The 24,200-nt window shown below is 36.1% G+C and overlaps 3 protein-coding genes across 11 annotated transcripts; 1 reads left to right on the top strand and 2 right to left on the bottom strand.

The window, feature by feature from the left end:
• Window positions 1-56: 56 nt before the first annotated feature.
• Window positions 57-4,800, top strand: gstz1 (glutathione S-transferase zeta 1). 7 transcript variants are annotated; one of them, XM_067367921.1, is made up of 10 exons: window positions 57-813; window positions 1,003-1,053; window positions 1,134-1,185; window positions 1,274-1,341; window positions 1,754-1,834; window positions 1,916-2,041; window positions 3,003-3,078; window positions 3,683-3,735; window positions 4,061-4,110; window positions 4,665-4,800. In XM_067367921.1, exons 2-10 carry the CDS (start codon window positions 1,027-1,029, stop codon window positions 4,789-4,791), a joined length of 660 nt encoding a protein of 219 aa, XP_067224022.1. In that variant the 5' UTR covers window positions 57-813; window positions 1,003-1,026; the 3' UTR covers window positions 4,792-4,800. The 7 variants fall into 7 exon arrangements, with proteins under 7 accessions (XP_067224022.1, XP_067224025.1, XP_067224020.1 ...); XM_067367924.1 differs by having other exon boundaries at window positions 1,157-1,185; window positions 1,916-2,069; XM_067367919.1 differs by lacking the exon at window positions 1,003-1,053.
• Window positions 4,801-5,036: 236 nt separating this feature from the next.
• zgc:163014 (uncharacterized protein LOC100038766 homolog) lies at window positions 5,037-12,593 on the bottom strand. Its single transcript, XM_067368299.1, has 13 exons — window positions 12,498-12,593; window positions 11,688-11,864; window positions 10,188-10,293; window positions 9,915-10,025; window positions 9,647-9,757; window positions 9,357-9,537; window positions 8,499-8,621; window positions 8,068-8,255; window positions 7,762-7,958; window positions 6,712-6,803; window positions 6,532-6,586; window positions 6,262-6,359; window positions 5,037-5,557 (listed from the first exon to the last, which is right to left on the bottom strand). The coding sequence occupies exons 1-13, from the start codon at window positions 12,557-12,559 to the stop codon at window positions 5,319-5,321; spliced, it is 1,740 nt and encodes a 579-aa protein (XP_067224400.1). The 5' UTR covers window positions 12,560-12,593; the 3' UTR covers window positions 5,037-5,318.
• A 2,448-nt stretch (window positions 12,594-15,041) lies between these two features.
• On the bottom strand, window positions 15,042-23,892 carry tmed8 (transmembrane p24 trafficking protein 8). 3 transcript variants are annotated; one of them, XM_067368278.1, is made up of 8 exons: window positions 23,728-23,892; window positions 22,426-22,509; window positions 22,062-22,113; window positions 21,862-21,970; window positions 21,674-21,773; window positions 21,499-21,577; window positions 19,085-19,375; window positions 15,042-16,566 (listed from the first exon to the last, which is right to left on the bottom strand). In XM_067368278.1, the coding sequence occupies exons 4-8, from the start codon at window positions 21,966-21,968 to the stop codon at window positions 16,343-16,345; spliced, it is 801 nt and encodes a 266-aa protein (XP_067224379.1). In that variant the 5' UTR covers window positions 21,969-21,970; window positions 22,062-22,113; window positions 22,426-22,509; window positions 23,728-23,892; the 3' UTR covers window positions 15,042-16,342. The 3 variants fall into 3 exon arrangements, with proteins under 3 accessions (XP_067224379.1, XP_067224381.1, XP_067224380.1); XM_067368280.1 differs by having other exon boundaries at window positions 15,042-16,563; window positions 23,728-23,886; XM_067368279.1 differs by lacking the exons at window positions 22,426-22,509; window positions 23,728-23,892 and adding an exon at window positions 22,363-22,416.
• Window positions 23,893-24,200: the final 308 nt, after the last annotated feature.

The raw sequence follows: 24,200 nt of genomic DNA on the forward strand, positions 1-24,200 counted from the left end.
ACCAAATACTCCCCCAAATTCATGCAATCTGTTGGTTAGAAATGTAGAATGATGCACCAATGGCAGTGCGCGTTTGTTGAAAGGCGTTTCTTTCATGACGCAGACACAGATCATAGGCGAGAGCTCAGATGCCTAGGAAGAGATAGGGTTTTAAACCTGTCAATTATTAATTACATAGACTGAAGACGTGTGACAAATTTATGTAATACGACAAAAACGTTATTTTTATAGGCATTTTATTTCCTCCACACCGTTTTGCGCGATTTAGTCTTGACTTAAAGTCAAATGAATGCACTGTTTTGAACTAAAGTGTGCATCGAGAAGTTTGAATCATTTTAGCATTCGGTTCGTTCGAACGGTTCATTTTATAAGAAAATGATTCACTTGTGTCATGTAGCGCGGCATTTTTATTTAATTTTTCGGTGGCAAAACGGTTGTTTCGATTATATTAGATCATGTTACATGTTACATTTTTGTTTGTTTATTGTTCATACATTTCATTTTTGTCAAAATTGCTAATAAAAATAAGAATATGACTTCCAAAATAAGAAATAATAATGTTATCTTTATATATATTTTTTATATGAATGATTCAATTATCGTTTCGTTTCTCACGTTTTATTCCCATATAGTCATCTTAAACGGTTCGCGATTCTGTTCGACCGAATCCTCAACATGAATCGAATCATAAGAAGGACTGTTTAGTGAACCCATAGGTAGAGCATCACTGTGTCTCTGTAATCTCAAACAAAATCCTTTCTTCTCAGGGACCAGCAATCTAATATGAGTGCATCAGCTGCACGTATAATCAAGGTAAATGCATAAATCCCCTATGCTTGGTTGAACATTGCAAATGGGGTCCGCACACACGGACCAAATCATTTCCCGATGTCTTCCGAAGTCCATTGAAGTTGCTTAGTCACGAGGAATTCAGCCAGGAGGAGGATTTTTGGTGCTGAATCCCATTGGTTGATCAAGTAGTAGTAATTTTTCCTTGTATAGTTTCAGTGGTTACAGAACTGATATATGAACACCATGGACACACAAGCAAAGGTTCAAATATGCTGTTGCTTATCCTAAACTAAGTTATTGTTTGTAATGCATTATTTGACTAATGTATTTTAATGTTCTAGCCTGTTCTTTATGGATACTTTAGGAGTTCTTGCTCTTGGAGAGTGCGGATAGGTGAGTCTTGAAGATCATTCTATTACTTGAATCTATTTCAGCATATATGAAATTTTCTCTACTTTTAAATGTCTTTTAATATTTCTAGCATTTGCATTGAAAGGCATTGAATATGAGCAAAAACCAGTAAATCTCATCAAGGATGGTGGGCAACAGGTATATTGCAGAAATCTTTGCACTGGATTATTAATATTAATATAGCATTATCTAGACTATACAGGGGTTTTCAAACTGTGGACTGCTTAGTTCAACCAAAAATGAAACTCACCCTCAAGTTGTTCCAAATCAGTCTTTCTTCTCTTCGACACAAAAGAAGATATTTTAAAGAATGTGGGTAGCCAAACAGTTGATGGCACCCATTGACTTCCTCAGTAGGAAAAAAGTCAATTGGTTACTCACATTCTTTAAAATATCTTCTTTTGTGTTCAATAGAATAAATGTTGATAACCATCACAAGGATGATCATATTTGGTGGTCTGTGTCCCCTAAAAGATTGAAAGCCTCTGCTCTATAGCATTCCATGTTGGCACTAAGTCAATTCTCTTAACTGAGTAGTCTTCTTCACAAGCTCACAGATCAGTTCAAGGCAATTAATCCAATGCAGCAAGTTCCTGCAGTCACCATCGATGGCATCACCTTGTCTCAGTCGGTAAGAACATGGATTCTCCTGCTTTGTAGCACACAGAAATGATATTATTTTGTGTTTACATTGATTTGTTATTTAACACAGTTGGCCATTATCCAGTACATTGAGGAAACTCGGCCAGAGCCCCGCCTCCTGCCTGCAGACCCAAAGCAGCGGGCTCATGTGCGCATCATTTGTGACATCATCGCATCAGGGATCCAGCCCCTCCAGGCGAGTGAGACATGAGATTATTTTTAAGGTTGGCATGAAACGAAAGTCTTTTCTTTCCTTTTGTAGTGTATATCTGAGTGAAACGGCTTTTCGAACACAAAAACAAAAAATGTATGATTTGTTAAAGTTTTGGCTTCAAATATAAAGAGCCCAACCCCAAACCCCTATATTTCTATCACTACTAGGTCGCTCCTTTAACAAAAAGTTTCCATTCATTTTATCATCTGTGAGGTAAAAATCATGTCCAATCACATGGAAAAGTTATTAACACTTCTCCCCTACAAGTGAATTGTGCATCAGTGCTTTATTTTAGGGAATGTCAGTGAAGCATTACATTAAAGGATTAGTCCACTTTTAAATAAACTTTTCCTGCTAATTTACTCACCCACATGTCATCCAAGATGTTCATATCCTTCTTTCGTCAGTCGAAAAATGATGAAAACATTCCACGATTATTCTCCTTATAGTTTCTTCAAAACCCTGTCCTACGCCTTCCCTATTCTACTTATGGAAAAAAACGAAACCGGCGCCGCGTTCGTTCCTTAAGTTGAATAGGGAAGGCGTAGGACATACAGCGTAAGCGTTTTGAAGAATGCGGAAGCCGGAAGTACGTTCAAGGCAATATTTTGTGTTTATAAAGTATATGCAGTTGTATTTTTTTCAAAAATTACCAATTGTTTCGCTAGATGAGATGCTTATTCCTCATCTGGTATCATTTAAAGCCATTTGAAGCTGCACTGAAACTAATTTTGACCCTCAACCATCTGGAGGCCATTGAAGTGCACTATAAGGAGAATAATCCTGGAATGTTTTCATCAAAAACCTTAATTTCTTTTCGACTGATGAAAGAAAAACATGAACATGTTGGATGACATGGGGGGTGAGTAAATTATCAGGAAAAGTTTATTTAAAAGTGGACTAATCCTTTAATGACCCATCATTTTTAATGATTTTGTTTCAGAATCTGTACGTGATTCAGAAAATCGGAGCAGGGAAGGTACAGTGGGCTCAACATTTCATCAACCGAGGATTTGAGGGTGAGTTTTTTTTCATTAAAGGGTTAGTTCACCCAAAAATGAAAATTCTGTCATTAATTACTTACCCTCATGCCGTTCCTCACCCATAATACCTTCAATCTCATTTTTGGAACACAAATTAAGATATTTTTGATGAAACCCGAGAGCTCTCTGAGCCCCTATAGAATGAATCGCAATTACCACTTTCAAGGCCCAGAAAGGTAGTAAAGACATCGCTAAAATAGTCCATGTACACCACTACAGTGGTTCAATTTCTTCTCTTCCGTGTCAGTCTCTGACAGTGTTCACGTGAGCAGCACGACGTATGCGTGTGATGCTGATGCAGGAGCCATCCAATACTGAGCCGGCGTTCTGACATAGAACCCAGAAGTGCTTACAACATTTTTTTTTTTTTTGCTCACAAAGTATATGGGTTTGGAACAACATAAAGGTGAGTAATTAATGACAGAATTTTCATTTTTGGGTGAACTAACCCTTTAAGGACTTTTGAATGCAGTGACATCTTGCCGTCAGATTATTTGTTTTTATCTTTGATCCAATTACTTTCCTAACATGTCTAATGGCTTTAATTGTATAATGGAATGTTATTGTGTGTTATTTGAAGCTCTGGAGCCTATCCTGAAGCAGACAGCAGGAAAATACTGTGTAGGTGATGAGGTAATAATACTTCATCAAATATAATCAATATAAATCACAATATATGGTATATTCAAATCTTTGGGGTGGGTAAGATTAATGCTTTTGAAAGACGTCTCTTATGCTCACCAAGGCTGCATTTATTTGATCAAAAATACAGTAAGAACCATAATATTGTGAAATATTATTATAAAATGTAATTTATCCTTGCTGAATCAAAGTATTTTCCTTTAAAAAAAAAAAAAAAAAATCTTACAGACCCCACACCTTTGAACAGTAGTGTATTAGAATTATAAATTCAACTTTGCTCTGAAATCACCACATTGCTACACTGTTCATCCTCCAGATATCCATGGCAGATATTTGTCTTGTGCCTCAAGTCTACAATGCCGAAAGGTACAGCATGTGTCTTTAAAGCAAACATTACAGAGTGCAGCAGTCAGGTTCCGGAAGCAAAACCTCCATTCAATTTCTCCATAGGGAAAAATATTTTTAATTATAACTCATAAACCTTTAAAGACAAACCTACTATGAACTACAAGGTGGTTAATCCATGGTACAGTATTTGCTTCTGCTAATGCCGTCAGCCCGAACTTTTTCAACTTGGTTTTAAAATAATCGGGTTTAACTCCAGAATCCGTGGTGAAAACATTACCCATGATACTGTACAGAAAATTCCACCAATCAGAGCTATTGTACCTTTGTCTGATTTTCAAATACTTTTTTCTTCAAATCCAGTTTTGTAATGTTTATGATTCACCTCGTAGCTGGTTGAGTTGGTTCATGGGTTATAGCGCTTTAACAAAGACTTTTTTTTGAAACCCCTATGTGCAAAATTAACGGGAGGGAAAAGACTTCCTGAACCAACGCTTCTGAAAAAGTGAGCAGGCACTGTTGCACTCTATAGAGTTTTGCAAAACAAACATTAATTCTATCATCTTTTACCAAAGGTTCAAGGTGGATATGTCCCAGTTCCCTACTATCAGACGATTAAACCAGACCTTAATTGAGATCGATGCTTTCAAAGTCAGTCATCCATCTCATCAGCCTGATACTCCTGATGATTTGCAGGCATAATTTTCTAATGATCCATAATGAAATTAATAAATTGATCAACTTTGATAAACAGTTGTGAGACTCTTCATTGAAAAGGTAACACAGCTCAGATTCTTTATCGCAAAGTACTGCATTTATTGCTTTGGTGGATTCGCTTTTAGCAAATTTCAGACATCCATGAACAAGAGATGAGCTGTACATGCCAGTGACTTGTGTGAGTATAACGTCAAACATACAAAGTGGACAAAAATACAAACGTGAAAAGGTGTAAAATACGTGCAAAATAAGAGAAAACATTTATTGCACAAAAATACATTGAGTCTCTGAATGTACTAAATACAAATCTACACATGCAAGTGAGTGAAGGCTTTGCTTGCTTTTAAGGAAATCACTATTAAAACGGTAGCTGTAAAACAGCTGTTCATGCTAAAACTGCAACAATGCAACGTTAAAAACCAATAAAAGTGCTTCTCATTTTCCAATTTTTTCCATTACGTTCCTGTTGTACCCTACATTAATTTCTTAAAAAAATCCTGTAGTCCCTGATCCTAAACAGGGAGTTCAACCATGCATTTAATGGTGTCATTATAAAAGGTTCCTAAACAATCTGACCCTCCAAATACTAGGATGGTACATTGAAGAGAGAGGCGGTTGCCATGACGGCGATCCCTTGCATCCCTCGGGTCTGAAGATAAAGCCTTTGTACCACCCAGGCTTATCAGACTGTGGCCTGCGCGAGGCTTAGAGCAAAGCAATGGGGACACCACTGATGTCCAGGAGCTGGTATCTGCAAACATGCATCGTTTTAGATCAAACCGTTCAGGTTAATAACGGTAAAGCCTTTCAAAGAACCCATCAATGATTTGGGCTTGCTTGTTTGTTTTTTAACAACAAAAAAGTTCTATTTTTGGCAAATCCTAAGGCCCTTTCACACCAAAAGTGAAATGCATAAACCTCAGGCTGAAGGAAATGTATATTATGCATGTACAGTAGAGGGCGCAGCTCAAACAAACCAAAACTATTACAGGATTCTGTGTAATTCTGAGATTGCATTTCATTGTTTTTATTCATTTCGAGGAATACTGAATGTTTTCATGCAAGAGATATGAATAAATGCATGTTCACATTTAGTCTAGAACTACAATATTCATCATGTTCAAAAAGCGCACACAACACCTCTGCACTTTAGTTCTCTCAACATGGGGACAGGAGAGCTGTCGGTAAATAAATGTGAAAAAATAATGAGTTACTTATTTGAAAAAGTAACAGATGTTTTGTTGTAAATTGGAAAAGTAATGTGTTACTGTACTAGTTACTTGAGAAAGTAATCTGATTATGTAACTCAAGTTACTTGTAATGCTTTACCGCCAACATTACCCATCAGTATCATTGTAAAACCATTTCACAAGTCATTAAGGTAATTAATCTTTAATTCACTATAAAATAGTTATTTGTATGATACTTCATGTAGTAAATTAGGGAATGACAGACCTATGTTAAAGAGATGGAGGTCCTGTAGGGCTCCTACAGCACTGCAGCCTCCGCTGATCAGCACCCTGTTGTCAGACACGGGTAGAGCAGCGTGAAACCTGTCCAGTTAAATCAAGCAGAAAAAGAAAATTCAGTCTTCACTTCAATACACATGAACTGCACACTTGGCCACAAGCCTACCCCTTTTTGAACTGTAATTAGAAATTCTTCATTATGAACATACTCTAGTTTTCTTTAAAAAATAAGTTAATTCATAATTTGAAGTCTTACCCACGGGCCAATGGTGGCATGTTCTCGTACTTTACAGCAGTGTATTCCATGAAGCCTTTTCCGCAAGAAAGAAAAGACTTAGTATTTGAGACTGGGATAATATGAACACAGCAGACAGTGAATACTTTCAGCTCTTCTTGTCATGTAAGATGATGATACCCATGTGCTCAGGGTCATTACCTAGATCCAGGATGTGAAGATCATTGAGGTAGGTGGCGGTTTTTCTCCCACCAAAAATGATCATCTTGTTGGACAGCAGCGTGGTGGAGTGCCTGATGTAGATGTCAACAAACAATTAGGACAAATTATAGTTATAGTTATAAATAAGTGGACTAAAATCTAAGGCTAAAAAACTTAAAGGATTATTTCACACAATAAGTGAAAATTGTCATTTTACTTATTCTCATGTTTCAAACTGTTAAAGCGATTGTTCACCCAAAAATGAAAATTTGATGTTTATCTGCTTACCCCCAGTGCATCCAAGATGTAGGTGACTTTGTTTCTTCAGTAGAACACAAATTATACTTTTTAACTCCAACCGTTGCAGTCTGTCAGCTGTATAATGCATGTCAATGGGATGTCAATCTTTAAGAGTCAAAAAAACATGCACAGAAAAATCCAAATTAAACCCTGTGGCTCGTGACGACACATTGACGTCCTAAGACACGAAACGATCGGTTTGTGCGAGAAACCGAACAGTATTTATATCATTTTATATAACCTCTAATACACCACTATGTCCAACTGCTTTGAGCATCCAGTGTGTGAGGTATAAAAATGCACTCTGATGCTGGAAGTGATCTCTTGCACTCATATATATGTCAATGAGCGCGAGAGATCACTTCCAGCATCAGAGTGCATTCAGACCTCACACACCAGATGCTCAAAGCAGTTGGACATAGTGGTGTATTAGAGGTTATATAAAATGATATAAATACTGTTCGGTTTCTCGCACAAACCGATCGTTTCGTGTCTTAGGACGTCAATGTGTCGTCAAGAGCCACAGGGTTTAATTTGGATTTTTCTGTGCATGTTTTTTTTTTATTTATATAGATGGAGTTCCCATTGACATGCATTATCTGACTGACAGACGGCAACGGATGCAGTTAAAAATCATCATTTGTGTTCTACTGAAGAAACAAAGTCACCTACATCTTGGATGCCCCGGATAAACATCAAATTTTCATTTTTGGGTGAACTATCCCTTAAAGAGAAAGTAAAACTACGTACCCAAACCTGGGCAGAGGACGGTCACCCTCCACAATCGGTTGATACCACAGACCATGTTCTGGGTTAAAGATGTACAATGCATTACTGCAAACCTTGCCTTCAGGACATCGGCTGGGCTGCACCCCTCCAAAAACATACAGCTCCTTCTTATAGACTGTGGCACTGTGATATGCCAATGACGGGATATTTCCCTTTGCCTATCCGAACCCAAATGTTATATGTAGAAACTGTAAATGATCATCTGTTACACAAAACATATACAAATCCTAAACTGTTAGGTGCAAAAATAAATTATCCAATACTCACAGAAACAAGCTTCCACTTCCATGTTATAGTGTCCAGTACATAAATATCACTGTATCGCTGGCCGTCTCTCAGACCACCGTACACATAGACAACCTTAGACTCGGGATCAAAGGTTGCAGTGTGACCTTGTGCGCTTGGTGGACTGACATCAGATGATGAGACGTCCATGGGGAACCAGAAATCATTGTCTGGGAATTATTACCATTAAAAGTATGTTAAAGGGACAGAAAATTCTGTCATCATTTAATCACCCTCAAGTTGTTCTAAACCTGTATAAATTTCTTTGTTCTGCTGAACACAAAGGAAAATATTTGGAAGAACGTTTGTGATCTCGCCCCCCCGTATTTTTTTCCTACTATGTGAGATCTGCTTGGTTACAAACATTCTTCCAACTATTTTTTTTTTGTGTACAACAAAACAGTTTAACGTACCAATCTCCAATTTCCATATCGAGTCTTTACACCTGGCCTGGTCATCAGCCTCTCCACCAATCAGAATGGCCGTTTCAGGATCACTCAAACACACTGCGTGGCTCCAGCGTTTTGACGGACAGTCTGAAAAATAAATAAAACACTTTAGGGTTAGGGGTTTTGAGATTTTAATGCAATGTCAGAAGCTTTTCTACCAGTTACATGGGAATTGAAAAACAAAAATCAAAAGATTAAAAAAAGCCTAGTTCCAGACTAAAATACAACTTTTCTAGACCTTAAATGTGGTAATTTTGTTGCTTTCTATTAAAGGTTTAAAAAAAAAAAAAAATCTGGGATTTCATCAAAAAATTCTTAATTTGTGTTCCGAAGATGAACGAAGGTCTTACACGTGTGGAACAACATGAGGGTGAGTAATAAATGACACAAATTTCATTTTTGTGTGAACTATCACTTTAAAATGCCTAATTGAACTAAAACCTAATCCTGGCTTAATCTAAGCCCTGTCTGTGGAACCAGGCCAAAGTGTTTTAATCGTAATTATGTTAACAATTCTAAAACTTTTTATGGGCAATAGCTTGCCTTGGCAAACACCAGTAATTATGGACAGTTAAACAGGATGTACCACATTTTCTTTTTGAAATGTCAACAAATATTATAATATTTCAAAATATTACACATATTTGGGTTCTCATTGTGATACAAAAGACTTCATAGTTTATGCAATAAAAAATAAACTATGACATTTCAATAGTTATATCAACTAATTCTGAAAATATGACAATGTAACAGTGCAATTCAAAGTGTGTAAATAAATAAACATCAAAAATGTTTCATCCGAGCAGAGGATTGAACCTTTACCCGCCCTGCAACTCTTCACACGTTTGACGGCAGTCTCGTCCTCTAAATCTACTGCAGACATTTTACGCAGTTTGCGTTTCTTCGGGCTTGAAACTCGGTTTGGATCCCGAGGGCTTTCCAGTTCTTCAGAACTCCAAACATACCCCTTTATTCCTATAATGGAGCGTCTTGGAGTCTTATCCTTCAAAACCACACAACAAAGACAGAAAGTGTGCACATTTGAGTCTCTCTTGCTGCCTGGAGATGATCTACTTGCTGAAGAACTAGTTTGTGGATGACTCCTTCCTTACCATTGGCCACACGCCCTGAACATTGAGTAGAGTGTTTTCCCTTGTCTCCATTTTGCTTGTGCCCAGCTCCGTGCAGCTGACGCTTCCTTCGGCAGGTGATCTCTGGGTGATCTTCATAGAGACATAAGGAGAAGTGTATTCTCTTCATCACAAGTCATGTCTTGAGGCATTTCATTAACCTTATGTCTTGAAATCTGAAGACTGGCTGAGTTAGAAATGAACAATGAATGGATCATTTCACTTAAGTCGTAAGCAAAGCATGACTCACATCGTGACTCTCTCCGCTGCTGAGAAGGGTGCTGGACGGATTGGAGGAGTGGTTCAGCGCTAGACGTTTCCTCGTCACTCGTGGAGTACTGCTGATAAAACTGGATCTCACCTTCAAATAATATATAGTTTAACAACATTTAAGAAGTTTGTGATGGATGGATGAGAAAGGGAAAAAACAAGACATACATGCATATTTTACATTGCAAAATATTTGCAATCTGCATTAGTGAGAAAAGAATGAAGGCGTAAACTTGCGTTGGGGTTTAAATACCTGTCCATTGATGCGGAGCATGACTTTGGCATAAACTCCTCTCCTGCCTCTCTGTGTGGCTTCAGCGAGGAGTTCAGGAGTCCAAACTCCTTGCCAGATCAGACACCTTCACAGAAAGTTTCTCAGATAAAATGCAGGCTGTAAACTGTCAGTGTCTCAGGCAGTTAATTGCCCTTTCTTGCATTTTGCAACTTTTTTTTTTTTTGCCGGTGCGACTAAATTTTGTTAGTGGTCGCACTGGTTGCCGAACTGTTAGAGCTGTCATTTCTGTTGCATGTGAAAAACATAACATGGCAAACAAAACAAAACAGCGCTTCTCGGTTGAGCTACATAGCATGGATAGTTTACCAGCTCAGACCAATATTTGCGCAGCATGAACTCAGAACAGGTTTACCGATCTTGATCACGAGACACGTTACTACACAGCGGTGGGAGATCCAGTGAGAAAGCCGTTGAATTTGGCTCAGTATTAATAACAGCGCTGCAAGATCTAGTGAAAAGCATTCAAATTCAGCACAGAATTCTCTATTAAACTGCAGATATTAGATCAAACAGCACTGATGTGGAAACCAGAAGAAACACTGTGCCATGAACGAACATATTATAAAAGGCTTTTCAATCCACAAATCACCAACATTCACCATGGATTTAATGTAGTAACCATGGTATTGTGGCAGAAAGAGTTGAATGTTTTTACATTATTAATTTTAGGGTTCATGCAAACTTTTGAGTGAAATTCAAGCACTTTTCAAGACTTCCGAATGCTTCACACTTTTTCCAGCACTTCAAAACTCTAAATATTATCCAATTTTAATGTTATTTTTAATGTGATGGAGAAAAAAAAAAAGATTTTTTTTTTTTTAAAGATTGAACATACCTGAATATATCTGAACATATTATATATTTATACAATAAAAAAAAACAAAAAAAAAAAAACATCGACTTCGGGATGAAGGAACCCTAAGTGCTAAAATCCTCACTCGTTTCCAAGGTTTGGCCTACAAAGTACAAAGTAACATCATACCTGCACCACTCTATGTTAAGTCAAATCACCTTTATTTATATAGCGCTTTTTATAATGCAGATTGTGTCAAAGCAGTTTTACAGTGATAACTGGTATGTAATTTTGGCTGCACAGCAGCTCTTAAAGAAAATGGTGTCAGTATCCATCTTAAGTAAATTCAGTACTGAATTAATTCCAATATAAGAATCAATAGTTATTAATTTAGGTCATTTATCTGTATCAGCACTGGAGTAAACAGTGATGGCATTATCCAGCTCAGTTCAGTTTTTTTTTTTGCTTTTTTATATTTCTATGTAGTTTTAATTTTTTTTTTTTTCCAGTCGTAGCAATTTTAGTACTATTTCACTTAGTTGCCATGGCCAAGTTTTTTCAGTTCAAGTTTTATAAGTTTATGTTTTTTTTTTGTTTGTTTTTTTTTTTAAGCCAACTGATTTAGTGCAGGGCACTACTATAATCCGAATATTCACTGTACTTGCCTGGAGCGAGGTGAAAGAGTCCCGATGACCTGTGATTTGACCTCTGGACCCAGCAGAACCTCCACAGAGATCTCAGTGTCACTGGAGAAGGATGACCATTCCCCTAAACCAAATACTATCAGCTGCTTCGGTAAAGGTAACGGCATCTGAACCTGGTACATCTTACGGTTGACATTTCTAAATGGGGTACATTAAAGAAAACAACGAAAAGGCTTTCATACAGGGAGGTAGATGACCACCTCCCAAGGGGTAGATCTACAATTATAGGCCTACTATCGACTATATAGTGTAAATAATGCTTGGTAGCAGTGATTATGTTGGTTTCAAAAACCATGTTGTAAATTATGATGTTTTATTGCAAAGTTCTAAACACATGTCCATATCAACCACATTCAAAAAAGGCTAACCTGGGTGGAAGCAAAGATTATAGATATAGAAGCAAGGAAGTCAAGTCTTGATTTGAATAGTTGGATGGTTGTGGTTTGCTATTGCCATGATCTCATGTGAGTGACTGAATGGTTTGTTTCACTTCTTTAATTTTGCAAAAAACTATTAGTGTATAATAGATTTTAAATACAGATATGCTATTACATTGGCAATTATATAGGATTTTAAAAGAAAATAAATTACACGTAGACAATTCTCCTCAAATGAATCAGCATGCCTGGCTACTTTTTTTGTATTCTTCTACCCTGAGAAATAGTCATTGCTTTAAAAGTTAAATCTGAAACCCTTCATGTTTGATTAATTGCCACCTGCTACAGGTAAAACATTAATATTAGGTTACATAGTTCAATCGAAACAGCCCACCGTATAAACTGACGAGGTGCTTCACGTAAGGACCAGATGGCATAAAAGTGCACTTTGCCCATTCTGTTGACTCGATCAAACTCCTCCTGTGCTCCAGGTGTGCGGCCTGCCAGACTGCAGCCAGTCACGCGCGACCTCCGCTGCATTTATCACCTCCTGTGTCACGCGCGCCGCCACGACCAATTAAACTCAGTAAGAACTCAGTAAGGATTTGCGAAGCTCCCCCTACAGGTTCCTTCGGTGAATCACACTGTCGTAAATACTCCAAGCGCAGCTCTGGACTACAACGCTCACCAGCGCAGTAGGTTTGCAAATACAGGTGGGTAATTTTCGAAATTGTCTTATAAAGTCATACCCTGCGTTCCAATGTCCATACTATCCATCCTAAATAGTATGTGAGATTAAAATAAGTGTGTCCCAAAGCATAGTATGTTGAAAAGAGTATGCCAAAAGTCCCCGGATGGTCTACTATTTCCGGTAGATTTTCGAAGTGTGGATCCGTGCACACTATAGAGGCTAATATTGCCCACAACCCATTGCGCATTGGACGAGGATTCAGTTCAGAACTACAAACACGAGTAAAAAGTGTTAAAAAACTACAAAACATGGCGGATATATGCAATCGACGCTGAGAGATTTGAGTGACTAATAATCAGTTTATTACCCGTGTTATTTTTCATCTGCAAATACCAATGTGGACTTTTATGAAGATCCGAATGGCCATTAACTTTTAAATGCATTATTATGCATTAATATGAGGACAGTTCTCCACATGAAAGACTCGCGACTGCAGATCAACGTGCTGTATTTCACTCTGATACGGTAGGAAATTAACTAAATGAAATGTGGAGGATGTAAGATGATTGACAGGCCAGTTTACGGTGACTGGATGCGACAGAGAGAAAAGACGCGATTGTATGACGTGTTAGTATGTCCCAAAGCTTGTCTACTCTTTTACTACACACTCAAAAGTAAGTACTTTTTGTTCACAGAAAGAGTACATACTTTTAGGGCGTAGTATAAGTAGGCGAATTGGAACGCAGCAATAATATATACATTGTTTTTGAATTACCGTAAAGCATTTTGTCACTCTCGCGTGAACGTGAATATGAGGCGAGATTGTGTCGGGTCGGCGCAGCTCAACTTGCAAGTGCTGTTTTTTGTCGTGACGTGCCAGAGGGGGTTAGTGCACGCCTCAAACACACCACTACAAGTCAATTAACCATCGTAAGGACTTACAAAACTATTTATGAAGGTAAAAAAAAGTTACTTAGCTCTGCTTTAACATGAAAAAAAAAACAAAAAAACAGTAGGCTACTACATTTTGTGATGGTAAATAAAAAATAAACAATCCTGAATAACAAAATAATTAAAAACCAAGGGACTTATTTATACAAAACGTATATTACATTTTTGTGAATAAATAAATAAATAGGTAAATAAATAAATAGGCTGAAATAATTTAAATTAAAAAATAATAAAAAAGGTTTCGAAAATTAAATACAGAAACTATTGATACAAAAACTCAGTAAATTTTGTGAACGAACGAATCCATTTGTATTTTCACAAAATGTGATCCAAAATGTATTATACAAATGTATTTGTTAATAATTGTCTAATTTATTTATAAAAATACCAATTAGACAGTTATTAAACCAAAAATATTTAAATTAAAAAATGAAAATACTAGACTATTTTATGTTTTTGTCATTTTTTTTATTATTTTTTTTTTATATTTCTTTGTAGCTTTAATTTATTTTATTTGTTTTAGTTTCAGTAATTGTAGTACTTAAACGTATTTATTTCAGTTAGTTCCCAAAACAACATTTCTATTTATCATCTATTTTTATAGGCTAGTAGTTGTTTATTTCTACAATACAATAACACAATGCACAACAGATCACATGATCAATTAACATTTTTATACTGAAAATGATTGATTATGGTGACGTCTCTGTAAAAATAAAAAGTTATTAAATACATTAAAATATGCCAATAAAATGAATAATCATGAATAGCGAAATTAAATATAAAAAAAATATGAAAAAATAAATAACGGACATACTGATACAAAAATTCAGTGCTACATTTTGTGATAAATAAATTACCAACCCATGGGCTTATGGTATTAATTAATTTGTTTATAATTATCTAATGTATAAAAAAACCCACAGATATATTAATATCTGGTATATATTTATATTCAATCATAATTAAACATGCTATTTTTAAATAATTAAATAATATATATATATATATATATATATATATATATATATATATATATATATATATATATATATATATATATATATATATATATATATATATATATATATGGTCATGAAGAAAGAGCGCCCTCTATCTAAAATAAGAAAGAATAGCACATCTAATTCTGCTGCTCAAAACATTAACCTCCGTTTAAGAGGAAATGCAGCATGTTCATACAATTTTTAATGCTGAAAAAGTACTTTTTATGGCTTTACTCTCACAAGGAAGTGCAGTGTATTTTCGGAAGAACAGGAAGGAGTCATAAGTCTGGATATGCAACAGGCAGCAAACTGAATTCACCGTCAACGTTTATTGTGAACAACACACAAGAAACAAAAATCAAGAAAAGGATGACAAACATTATATATATATATATATATTATGCAAATCATACAAAAAGGTGGACGAGCAGAAAAGCACATCGGCAGAATAAAGTACCTCAGCAGCACAATGCAACAGTCTCTCAAGACATGCAAATATTTTAAGGTACAAAAAGAAATGTTTGCAGCGTGATTTGGTATTCATAATCAAAAATCCTTAAGTATTCAAAGGGAACTAAACACTATACCTTCCGGCAGTACTTAGTGTGGCATATTGCACGTGATATAAGCAAGAACGCTCTTCCAATGAACATATCTGAAACATGAAACCTAAATGCTTGCAGTTTTCCAAGTCACCTTGGCATTAATGTAGATAAAACGTCTTCAACAGGCCATCTGCATTGAGTCTATACAGACCTCAAAGACCAAACAACCCTTAATCATGCCAAATAAGAGCCTGGGACGTGTAAATATTGGATCAGATATGCAACCAATTAGCTTTTGTGGCAGGAAATGGTTTAAAGTTGTAAACAAGCATGCTTTAACTATTTGGTGACTGATGTGATTGCCATCTTAGTAGAGTATACAACTGCAATGAAACATATGAATATGAGTTTTAAGTATATCTTAACTAGGTGTGGCTTCCAGTGTCTTTGTGGCTGAGAAAACAAACACAATATTAGAAGTATGTAAGAAATAGTGTCTGATGCTGCTCCATGTAATCTTATAAGACATATAACAGCAAGAAACCAACCAAAGAAACAAAAAACACTCATATATCATTACCTGAATCAACAGTGACTTCTGCCACGTCACCTACATTGACTTTCTCACTTTCTTTGTTTGCCTTTGAATTGTGTAGAACTGCTTGAAAAGGATTCGACCCGGTTTGCCACCCATATTCTTTCCCTGATTACTCTGTAGTCCCTGATATGTGATGCCACAGTTCTGTTGTGGTGTCAGACAATACAATTATAAAACATATATGGACCTTTTATATGAAATATATCATCTTGCACATAACATCTTAAAACCACACGAAACACATTGCACGTATCATGAGCCTCATGATTCACTTAAAAAAAGCATTTTGTGTCTATATACATACATATATAAAGTAATTTTTGATCTATGATAGGGCTTGGATAAAACAAAAAGCACAAATCAACAATAGCAAGAATTATACAGTTATTTAATACATACGATGAAAAACAGTATCACTGAAACCTTTGTTTTAAATAAGCACTTGTTTCCTCAGGCACTGTAGTACACTCTGTAGTACAGAGTCTTATTCCGCCACAGTGAGTACGAGTTGTCAAACTTCAGCAGGTATGTGCCGTCGTCTCCTGGAAACTCGTGGCTGCCGCCCTGCACTGCCAGATGACTGTCCTGACGGTACACAGGCAGGATCTCTCCCAAGTTCGAGTTTGCAACTGATTTAGAGCCCTTCTCAACATCTCCTGGAACCACAGGGCCTGCTTGACAAGACAATTGTCCATATGTCACTGGAAGTATTCCTTATATGCATCTACTTATTTTAAGTATTGTACAGTTTTGTAAAATAAATTAATAAATCTTTTGGACAGTCTCTTATGCATATGCTCTCACGTCAGCATTTATTTGACCAAACAATAATATTGGGAAATATTATTACAATTTTAAATTTTCTATTTTAATATATTTTAAAATGTAATTTATTCCTATGATCAAAGCTGAATTTTCAGTATCATTACTCCAGTGTTCAGTGTCACATGATCCTTCAGAAATCATTCTAATATGCATTCTAACATTGATCATTATCAATGTTAGAAAAAATGCTGTGCTGTTTAATATTTGTGGAAACTGTGAAACTTTTTTTTTTTTTTCAGTATTCTTTGATGTAAAGAACATCGAAAGGCACAACATCCTGACCCTGGACCACAAAACCAGTCATAAGTCGCACGGGTATATTTGTAGCAATAGACAAAAATACATTGTATGTGTCAAAATTACAGACTTTTATGCCAAACATTTTTAGGATATTAAAGGGTTAGTTCACCCAAAAAAGAAAATAATGTCATTTATTCCTCACCCTCATGTCGTTTCACACCCGTAAGACCTTCGTTAATCTTCGGAACACAAATTAAGATATTTTAGTTGAAATCCGATGGCTCAGTGAGGCCTCCATAGGGAGCAATGACATTTCCTCTCTCAAGATCCATTAATGTACTAAAAACATATTTAAATCAGTTCATGTGAGTACAGTGGTTCAATATTAATATAATAAAGCGACGAAAATATTTTTGGAGCGCCAAAAAAACCCCCCAAAATAACAACTTATTTAGTGATGGCCGATTTCAAAACACTGCTTCAGGAAGCTTCGGAGCACAGATGAATCAGTGTATCGAATCTGCTGTTCAGAGCGCCAAAGTCACGTGATTTCAGCCGTTGGCAGTCTGACACGCGATTCGAATCATGATTCAACACACTGATTCATTTGTGCTCCGAAGCTTCCTGAAGCAGTGTTTTGAAATCGGTCATCACTAAATAAGTCGTCATTTTGTTTTTTTTGGCGCACCAAAAATATTCTCGTCGCTTTATAATATTAATATTGAAACACTGTACTCACATGAACCGATTTAAATATGTTTTTAGTACCTTTATGGATCTTGCTCCCTATGGAGGCCTTACGGAGCCATCGGATTTCAACTAAAATATCTTAATTTGTGTTCTGAAGATTAACGAAGGTCTTAAGGGTGTGGAACTGCATGAGGGTGAGTAATAAATGACATTATTTTCATTTTTGGGTGAACTAACCCTTTAAGTAAAGATCATGTTCCATTAATATATTTTGTAAATTTACTACTGTGAATATATCAAAAATGTATTTTTGTAAGTAATATGCATTGCAAAGGACTTCATTTGGACAACTTTAAAGGCGATTTTCTCAATATTTTGATTTGCACCCTCAGATTCAAGATAGATTTCAAATAGTTGGCCAAATATCTCAGCCAAATATTGTCATATCCTAACAAACCATACATCAATGGAACACTTATTTATTCAGCTTTCAGATGATGTATAAATCTCAATTTAAAAAAAAAAGACCTTTATGACTGGTTTAATGGTCCAGGGTCACTTTTTTAAATTTGTTTTGTAACAATGTAATTTTTGTAATTTTTTGTAACAATGGAAAATTGATAAATGTAATGAATCCTTGTTGAACGAAACAATTATTTTCCCTAAACTTACCCAAACTTTTGACACAATAGTGTAGTGTACATAGATAATTCTCATATAAAAATATTAAATAATGAGAAAAAAATTAGTGGGAGGTTGCTTAAGGCTACATTCATACTGTCAGTTTTCGGGAATGACAGCCGCATTCACTTACCGGTGTGATTCCTGAAACACCCAGTTCACACAGCAGTTTAAAGTAGCGTTTTGAACGTGCAACGGGAGTCAAGCCCATAGTCTCCAACCAGTAACCAAAGTAATACCAGTCTATAAAACTGAAAAGTTAATTTTTCTCCCGCATAAAACACAAAACTGACAGGAGCCGCTGCGGTGAAGAAGAGACTGCGACTGTATTCAAAACCTTCAGATGACACACAGCTAATATATCCATCACTGAAAGTTACCAAAAGCGAAACCACACACAGAAACCAGCAACACACAGTACACGTGCGTTTGTGCAGCGCAGAGCGGCTCTCTCGTGCTGTATGACGTGACGGACAACTAGTTAACCAGTTAAAGTGGACTGTGTAACATCCTAAAAAGACATGGAAAAATAGGCTTTTTTTTTCATTCAAAATATACTATTTTTATTTTGTTCTTTGGATTTGGAGTGAAATATGACCAGGATAAGTAATTAACTGGATGACTCAAGAAAACTAATCTGTTAATTACAATTGAAGATGCCTGTGTGGATCCACAAAGCACTCAAGATGCAATAAAAGACACTAGAAGCAAAAGTTTGAACAAAAACTGAAAACAGAACAGGAAAAACTCCCTCACCTTCCAGCTCGTCATCTTCATCCTCATCGTCACTGGATTCGCTAATGTGGACCGTAATGGCTCGGCTAGTGACAGGTGACCAATCGAAGTAAACCCCAAAACCGATGTCATAGCCATCTGTGGCGAACTCCCAGCACACGCGTTTGGCCTCAGGAACAACGGGTACGTAGACGGTCATAATGTCTCCACGATATACCGTCACCATGCTGTCCTTCTCCTGACGCAGTTTAGCCTTCAGCTCCTTCAAAGCCACAGAGGTCCATGTGGATGCTGGTTTCATCGGAGGAAGATCTGCAAAGAGATATGTGACCGCTCAATTAATAATCTTTAATTCAACACTTTGAGAATATTTGTACAGTAATGCATGCGTTCAAACCACCCCAAAATCAAAAGAAAAAAAAAGTATTTTTATGATAATTTTAATAATAATAATACAATTATTATTAATAATAGTAACAGCAAGATCATGTGTTCAATTCCCAGGGAATGCATGAACTGATTAAATGTATACTTTAAATGTAATGCAAGTCATTTTGAATAAAGCCGCCTTCTGCCAAATCTATAATACAGTCAAACCAAAAATTATTCCGACGTTTTTGATATATTTTTACTAGTGGGTACTAGTTATGTACGTGAGGATTGCAAAATATACATATTATACTCAAAGAAAATTTCATACAGCGGACTTCCAGTAAAACTGATAAAAATTTGGAACCAAAAATTATTCAGACCATGTTTTGCTTAAGTGTTATCTGACATAATTAAGATTAATTTTTTCTGACAGTTTAACTCTGAGATCTTGTCATATTTTATTACCATATTTTAAACTATAGTGAATAAACTGTATTAATGAATTAAATGTTCAAGGTGTCTGAATACATTTTGGTTTGACTGTAATATTAATAATAATTTATGCATTTGGCAGACACTTTTATCCATAGTAACTCGTACTGCATTTAAGGTAAACATTTAATCAGTTCATGCAATCCCTGGGAATCGAACCCATGACCTTGCTGTTGCTATAAATTAGTTTAGTTATAGTTCATTATCATAACTTCAGCTGATCGTAGATATGCAGACCTGGCATATTATAAAATTGAGTTGTGCATATATCTGTTTATACTATATATCAATATCTTCTACAGCAGATTTCAACATGGTTTATGCAATCAGAAACTTATATACTATATATAACAACTTTTGTACTGCATACTACAAGACCTGGCCTATATACTGTACACTGCATGCTATTTTTAAAAAAAGCACGCTATACAGCAAAGTATAGTCACATGATCACCTGCCCCGTGGTGAATTGGAAGAAAATGCACATATGCTTATTCATTTATATATAGAAAGATTCCCATACTTTGAATGTCATTAATGCGAAGAAATGGAAGCTGCGATAGTCTTGAGAAGAAATGTAGGATGGGACTTGTAGGATAATTGTATTGTTGGATGGTAGTGGTTTGCTATTGGTTGATCTCATGTGAGTGTGAGTGTGTGTGTGGGGGGTAATAATAGTAACTATTATGTTTTTTTTACATTTTCAACTTTCTTTAGATTGTAATGTTGCTGTTTGAGCATGAAAAATGTGACAAAACACAATATATTCTCTATATTGGTAAGCACTGAACTCTCGATTGAACCTGAAATGCCTCGATTGTAGTCTTGAGTATTCTTCTAAGAAATGTACACGTCACAATATCCTTCATTTAAATAATTCCTGCCCAAGGCTATGCAAAAAAAGGGGCAAGGCCTGGTTGTGTTGTGTTAGTAGGCTCCTATACACTTGGTCTTGTGGACTTAAGATGGCCGCAGCATGCACGTGATTGTGAAACCCACAAAACCATAGGGTGTTTTATTTGTCATTTAAGGTTTCAGAAGGGTCCTTGCGGTCGATATGCAGCTTTGATACGCACTGTTGCCGAGCCCGTACTAAAGCGAGCAGCAGACTTCTTCCCGAAAGTCAAAGCGGTGTTACGTTGCGTAAGTGCGGACTGGCAGGAAGGCTGCGAGTGCCCATTTGGGACAGGGCCGTAGTGTGCTGAAACTCGCGGTTATGGTAAGATGTGTGACATTTCTGAAACTCGCTGGAAGCGGTTGACTAATCACAACACACTGGTCCAGTCGGCCAATCAGAGCACATTGCGCTTTACAGAGGGAGGGGCTACATAGAGACGGGAACTAAACAGAGTGTTACTGACAGACTGGGAAGAGAGGTGCTGCAATATTCCATTAAAAATCACAATCGTCAATTTTGATTGCATGGTGACTAAAGTTTTTTAAGTTTATGAATAGCACACTCATAGACATCTTTCTTTTTTCTGACAGCTTTGTTCTCGAGGGGCAATGATGAAACATGATGAGAAGGTTTCCTGAGCTTAGCTTCACTTCTCTAATAGGGGAGCGCTAACCTTTTTTCTCCCCGGGGTGTGAAGTACTGCTCTCCTGTGAGTCACCCGCCTCTGCTTTCCCGAGAGATGCGCTGGGCTCCTATTGACAACAGCACAATACATACATACATACAAGAACAGCACTGAAGCTCACTTATTTATATATATACTCCTGACAGGCTTGAACTTAATATACCTCAGTAGACTGTTGAGACTCTCTGTTATTGCTGTTATCGTCCATTTTGGTTTGGTTGTCCGGTGTGATTACTGTCTGGGAAAGGTCTGTGCTTTGAAGTCTTCAAAATGACAGTGGGAAGGATGAGGTTTACATACTCTAGAACCCTAAAACAACCATTTTAGGAACTCGTATAAAAATTCACAAACCTGTTTAAAGGATTTGCTTCACAGTTTTTGGACGTTATGCCAGGGAAAGAAGAAACAGACAGGGATGACAGTCTAGATTGAAGCTCTGATGTCTCTAGTTTCTCCATCTCTAGAGCACAAAAAAACATGAAATGCATAAATCATCATATTTATCACAATATCTGATTTAAAAAAAAAAAAAAAAAGCTGAAAACTCATACCTGACTCAGAGGAGTCTTTCAAAGAACCTCATTAAAAACTGAAACACAAAATCTGCAAGAACAAATTAAAAAATCCGTATTGGTTATTTAACATATGGTCATGTGTAAATATAGGCTAAATAAGACTGTTGAACTACATTTTGTGCGTAATCGCCATCAACTGACATTTGAAGCACATATGAATCACAGCAACAGTTTTGACACGTCGCGTAACTAAAGTGAAATTCACCACCAAATCATCAATCTCAGCAGAAGACAAAAAATCGAGCACAACCCGTATTTGCATTCAAATCAAACCCACCGTATGTATGTGTTAAACGCACACGTACAGTATTGTTTCATAGTATAATGTTCATACACGTACCTCTGGCGAGCGGGTGATGCTGTTGATGCAACAGTGTTGCGTTTGACGCCCAGGAAGTCCGCTAATTCGTAAATACGTGAGTTACTGTGAAGGCAGCAAAGGTAAGTCTTTTCTGAATGGCTGCCAGACATATACGAATATATAATAAAAGTCCTATGAAAATAATACTGCTCTAAACTGTACAAAGCAGTTTTGAAAGTAGCTATTTCTATTTTAAGAAAGGTAACTAGGAAAATTCAACAGAATTTAAAAAAAATATTTTATTATGCAAGGATGCATTAAATTGATTAAAAGTGACAGTAAAGACCTTTATAATGTTATAAATGATTTCTTTTTCTAATAAATACTGTTCTTTTCTATTTATAAACGATATGGTTATATAGTTAAGTATATTTATAAATCAATTATTTATATATAAAGTAATTTATTTAATCATTCATTCATATGTGTATATGTGTATGTAAGTTCCAGTCTCCTGTAATTTGATTGGAAAAGTGTCATTCCATGTGTGCTAAAATTTAGTATAACAACACTGGGACTTTTTGCTGTTTGTATCACTAAATAATTTTCATGGGCAGAGAAGAAAGATTCAAAATTATTTTTGTCTGCGTTATTTTACTATTAATTTAACTTAATATTAACTCAATATTAATTATTTGTTTTTAACTTTTAATGTAAAAGCAGTATCACATAAGCTGTAGTACTGAATACCAGCATGACTGTGATTCATCTGTAGTGTCACAGGTAATAGCAGCCATACTTATATTTAGGACTACAGTTCCTTTGCTTATGTGACATTATAAAAATAATAATAATTAATATTAATAATAATAATAATTATATATATATATATATATATATATATATATATATATATATATATATATATATATATATATAAAGTTTATTGATCTGTCATCCTTTTTTATTATTATTATTTTAACTGTTACACTTAAAGGTATACTATGTTTGGCCATCTAGCAGTTAAAAAAACTAAACCATGCATTTTGTGGAAAAACATTGTTTTGGTTGTGCATGACTGTATTGAATATGGTTTTCACATTCACTACTAGTAGGCTTAAGAGATATAACCAGTTTAGATGGAAAAGATCTCAAGCTAGCTGAAGATGTTACTGTAGCTATAGCCATTAACAGACATGGCACTTCCTTAAAAATAAAGTCCAGCACAGCACTACAACAACCATAATGAAATAACCCTTCACGATAGATGATGCTTTACTATGAACTCTGTTAGAGAACTACATACAGCAATTTATCTGTTCAATAAAATACCTTACTCACCTGCTGAGTAATAAATACGGCATCTTACAACATTTCAAATCCCTCAGTTCTCGCCATTTCCAAAAAGCCAAGCCAATGTTGATTCAGGTTTTATTACGAGCGTGAGTCTTGTTCTCTTTTGGGCAGCAGACTCTTCTCTGTTCTGCGTTTGTTTAAAATGGGTGATTCACTTGAGGCTCAAGATTTATCGTGCTCCATATCAACCTTTCTCTCTTGTTGTGACAACTAACCTATGCCATTTAGGGTTGCCAGGTTTTTGCAACAAAACCTGCCCAATTGTTACTCAAAACTCGTTCCAGGGGGTAAAATCCACGGTTCCCTAGGTAAAATTTGCATTACAGGGTCTAAATATCATGTTATTTGGAGTTGCTTCAACCCGCAGACATGAAAAACAACCCATGGCAACAGAGTTAAAGTAGCCCAATTCTGCTGAAAAACCGTTGACTTGGCAACACTGATGCTGCTCCCACAGC

This window comes from Chanodichthys erythropterus, chromosome 18 (assembly GCF_024489055.1).
Source record: "Chanodichthys erythropterus isolate Z2021 chromosome 18, ASM2448905v1, whole genome shotgun sequence".
Classification (NCBI taxonomy): domain Eukaryota; kingdom Metazoa; phylum Chordata; class Actinopteri; order Cypriniformes; family Xenocyprididae; genus Chanodichthys; species Chanodichthys erythropterus.

What these genes read in the sequence shown, in the direction of transcription:
- gstz1 (XM_067367919.1), top strand. Translation starts at nt 784, where the DNA reads ATGAGTGCATCAGCTGCACGTATAATCAAG. An exon ending in CAGCTGCACGTATAATCAAG is followed by an intron (nt 814 to 1,133) that starts GTAAATGCATAA and finishes TTAATGTTCTAG; the next exon opens with CCTGTTCTTTATGGATACTT. An exon ending in TCAAGGATGGTGGGCAACAG is followed by an intron (nt 1,342 to 1,753) that starts GTATATTGCAGA and finishes CTTCTTCACAAG; the next exon opens with CTCACAGATCAGTTCAAGGC.
- zgc:163014 (XM_067368299.1), bottom strand. Translation starts at nt 12,559, where the DNA reads ATGGGCAAAGTGCACTTTTATGCCATCTGGTCCTTACGTGAAGCACCT. An exon ending in ACTCTTTCACCTCGCTCCAG is followed by an intron (nt 10,294 to 11,687) that starts GCAAGTACAGTG and finishes CTTTCTGTGAAG; the next exon opens with GTGTCTGATCTGGCAAGGAG. An exon ending in TTCAGGGCGTGTGGCCAATG is followed by an intron (nt 9,538 to 9,646) that starts GTAAGGAAGGAG and finishes GTGGTTTTGAAG; the next exon opens with GATAAGACTCCAAGACGCTC.
- tmed8 (XM_067368278.1), bottom strand. Translation starts at nt 21,968, where the DNA reads ATGGAGAAACTAGAGACATCAGAGCTTCAATCTAGACTGTCATCCCTG. An exon ending in GAAGCAAATCCTTTAAACAG is followed by an intron (nt 21,774 to 21,861) that starts GTTTGTGAATTT and finishes GTCATTTTGAAG; the next exon opens with ACTTCAAAGCACAGACCTTT. An exon ending in ACACCCCGGGGAGAAAAAAG is followed by an intron (nt 19,376 to 21,498) that starts GTTAGCGCTCCC and finishes ATCTCTTTGCAG; the next exon opens with ATCTTCCTCCGATGAAACCA.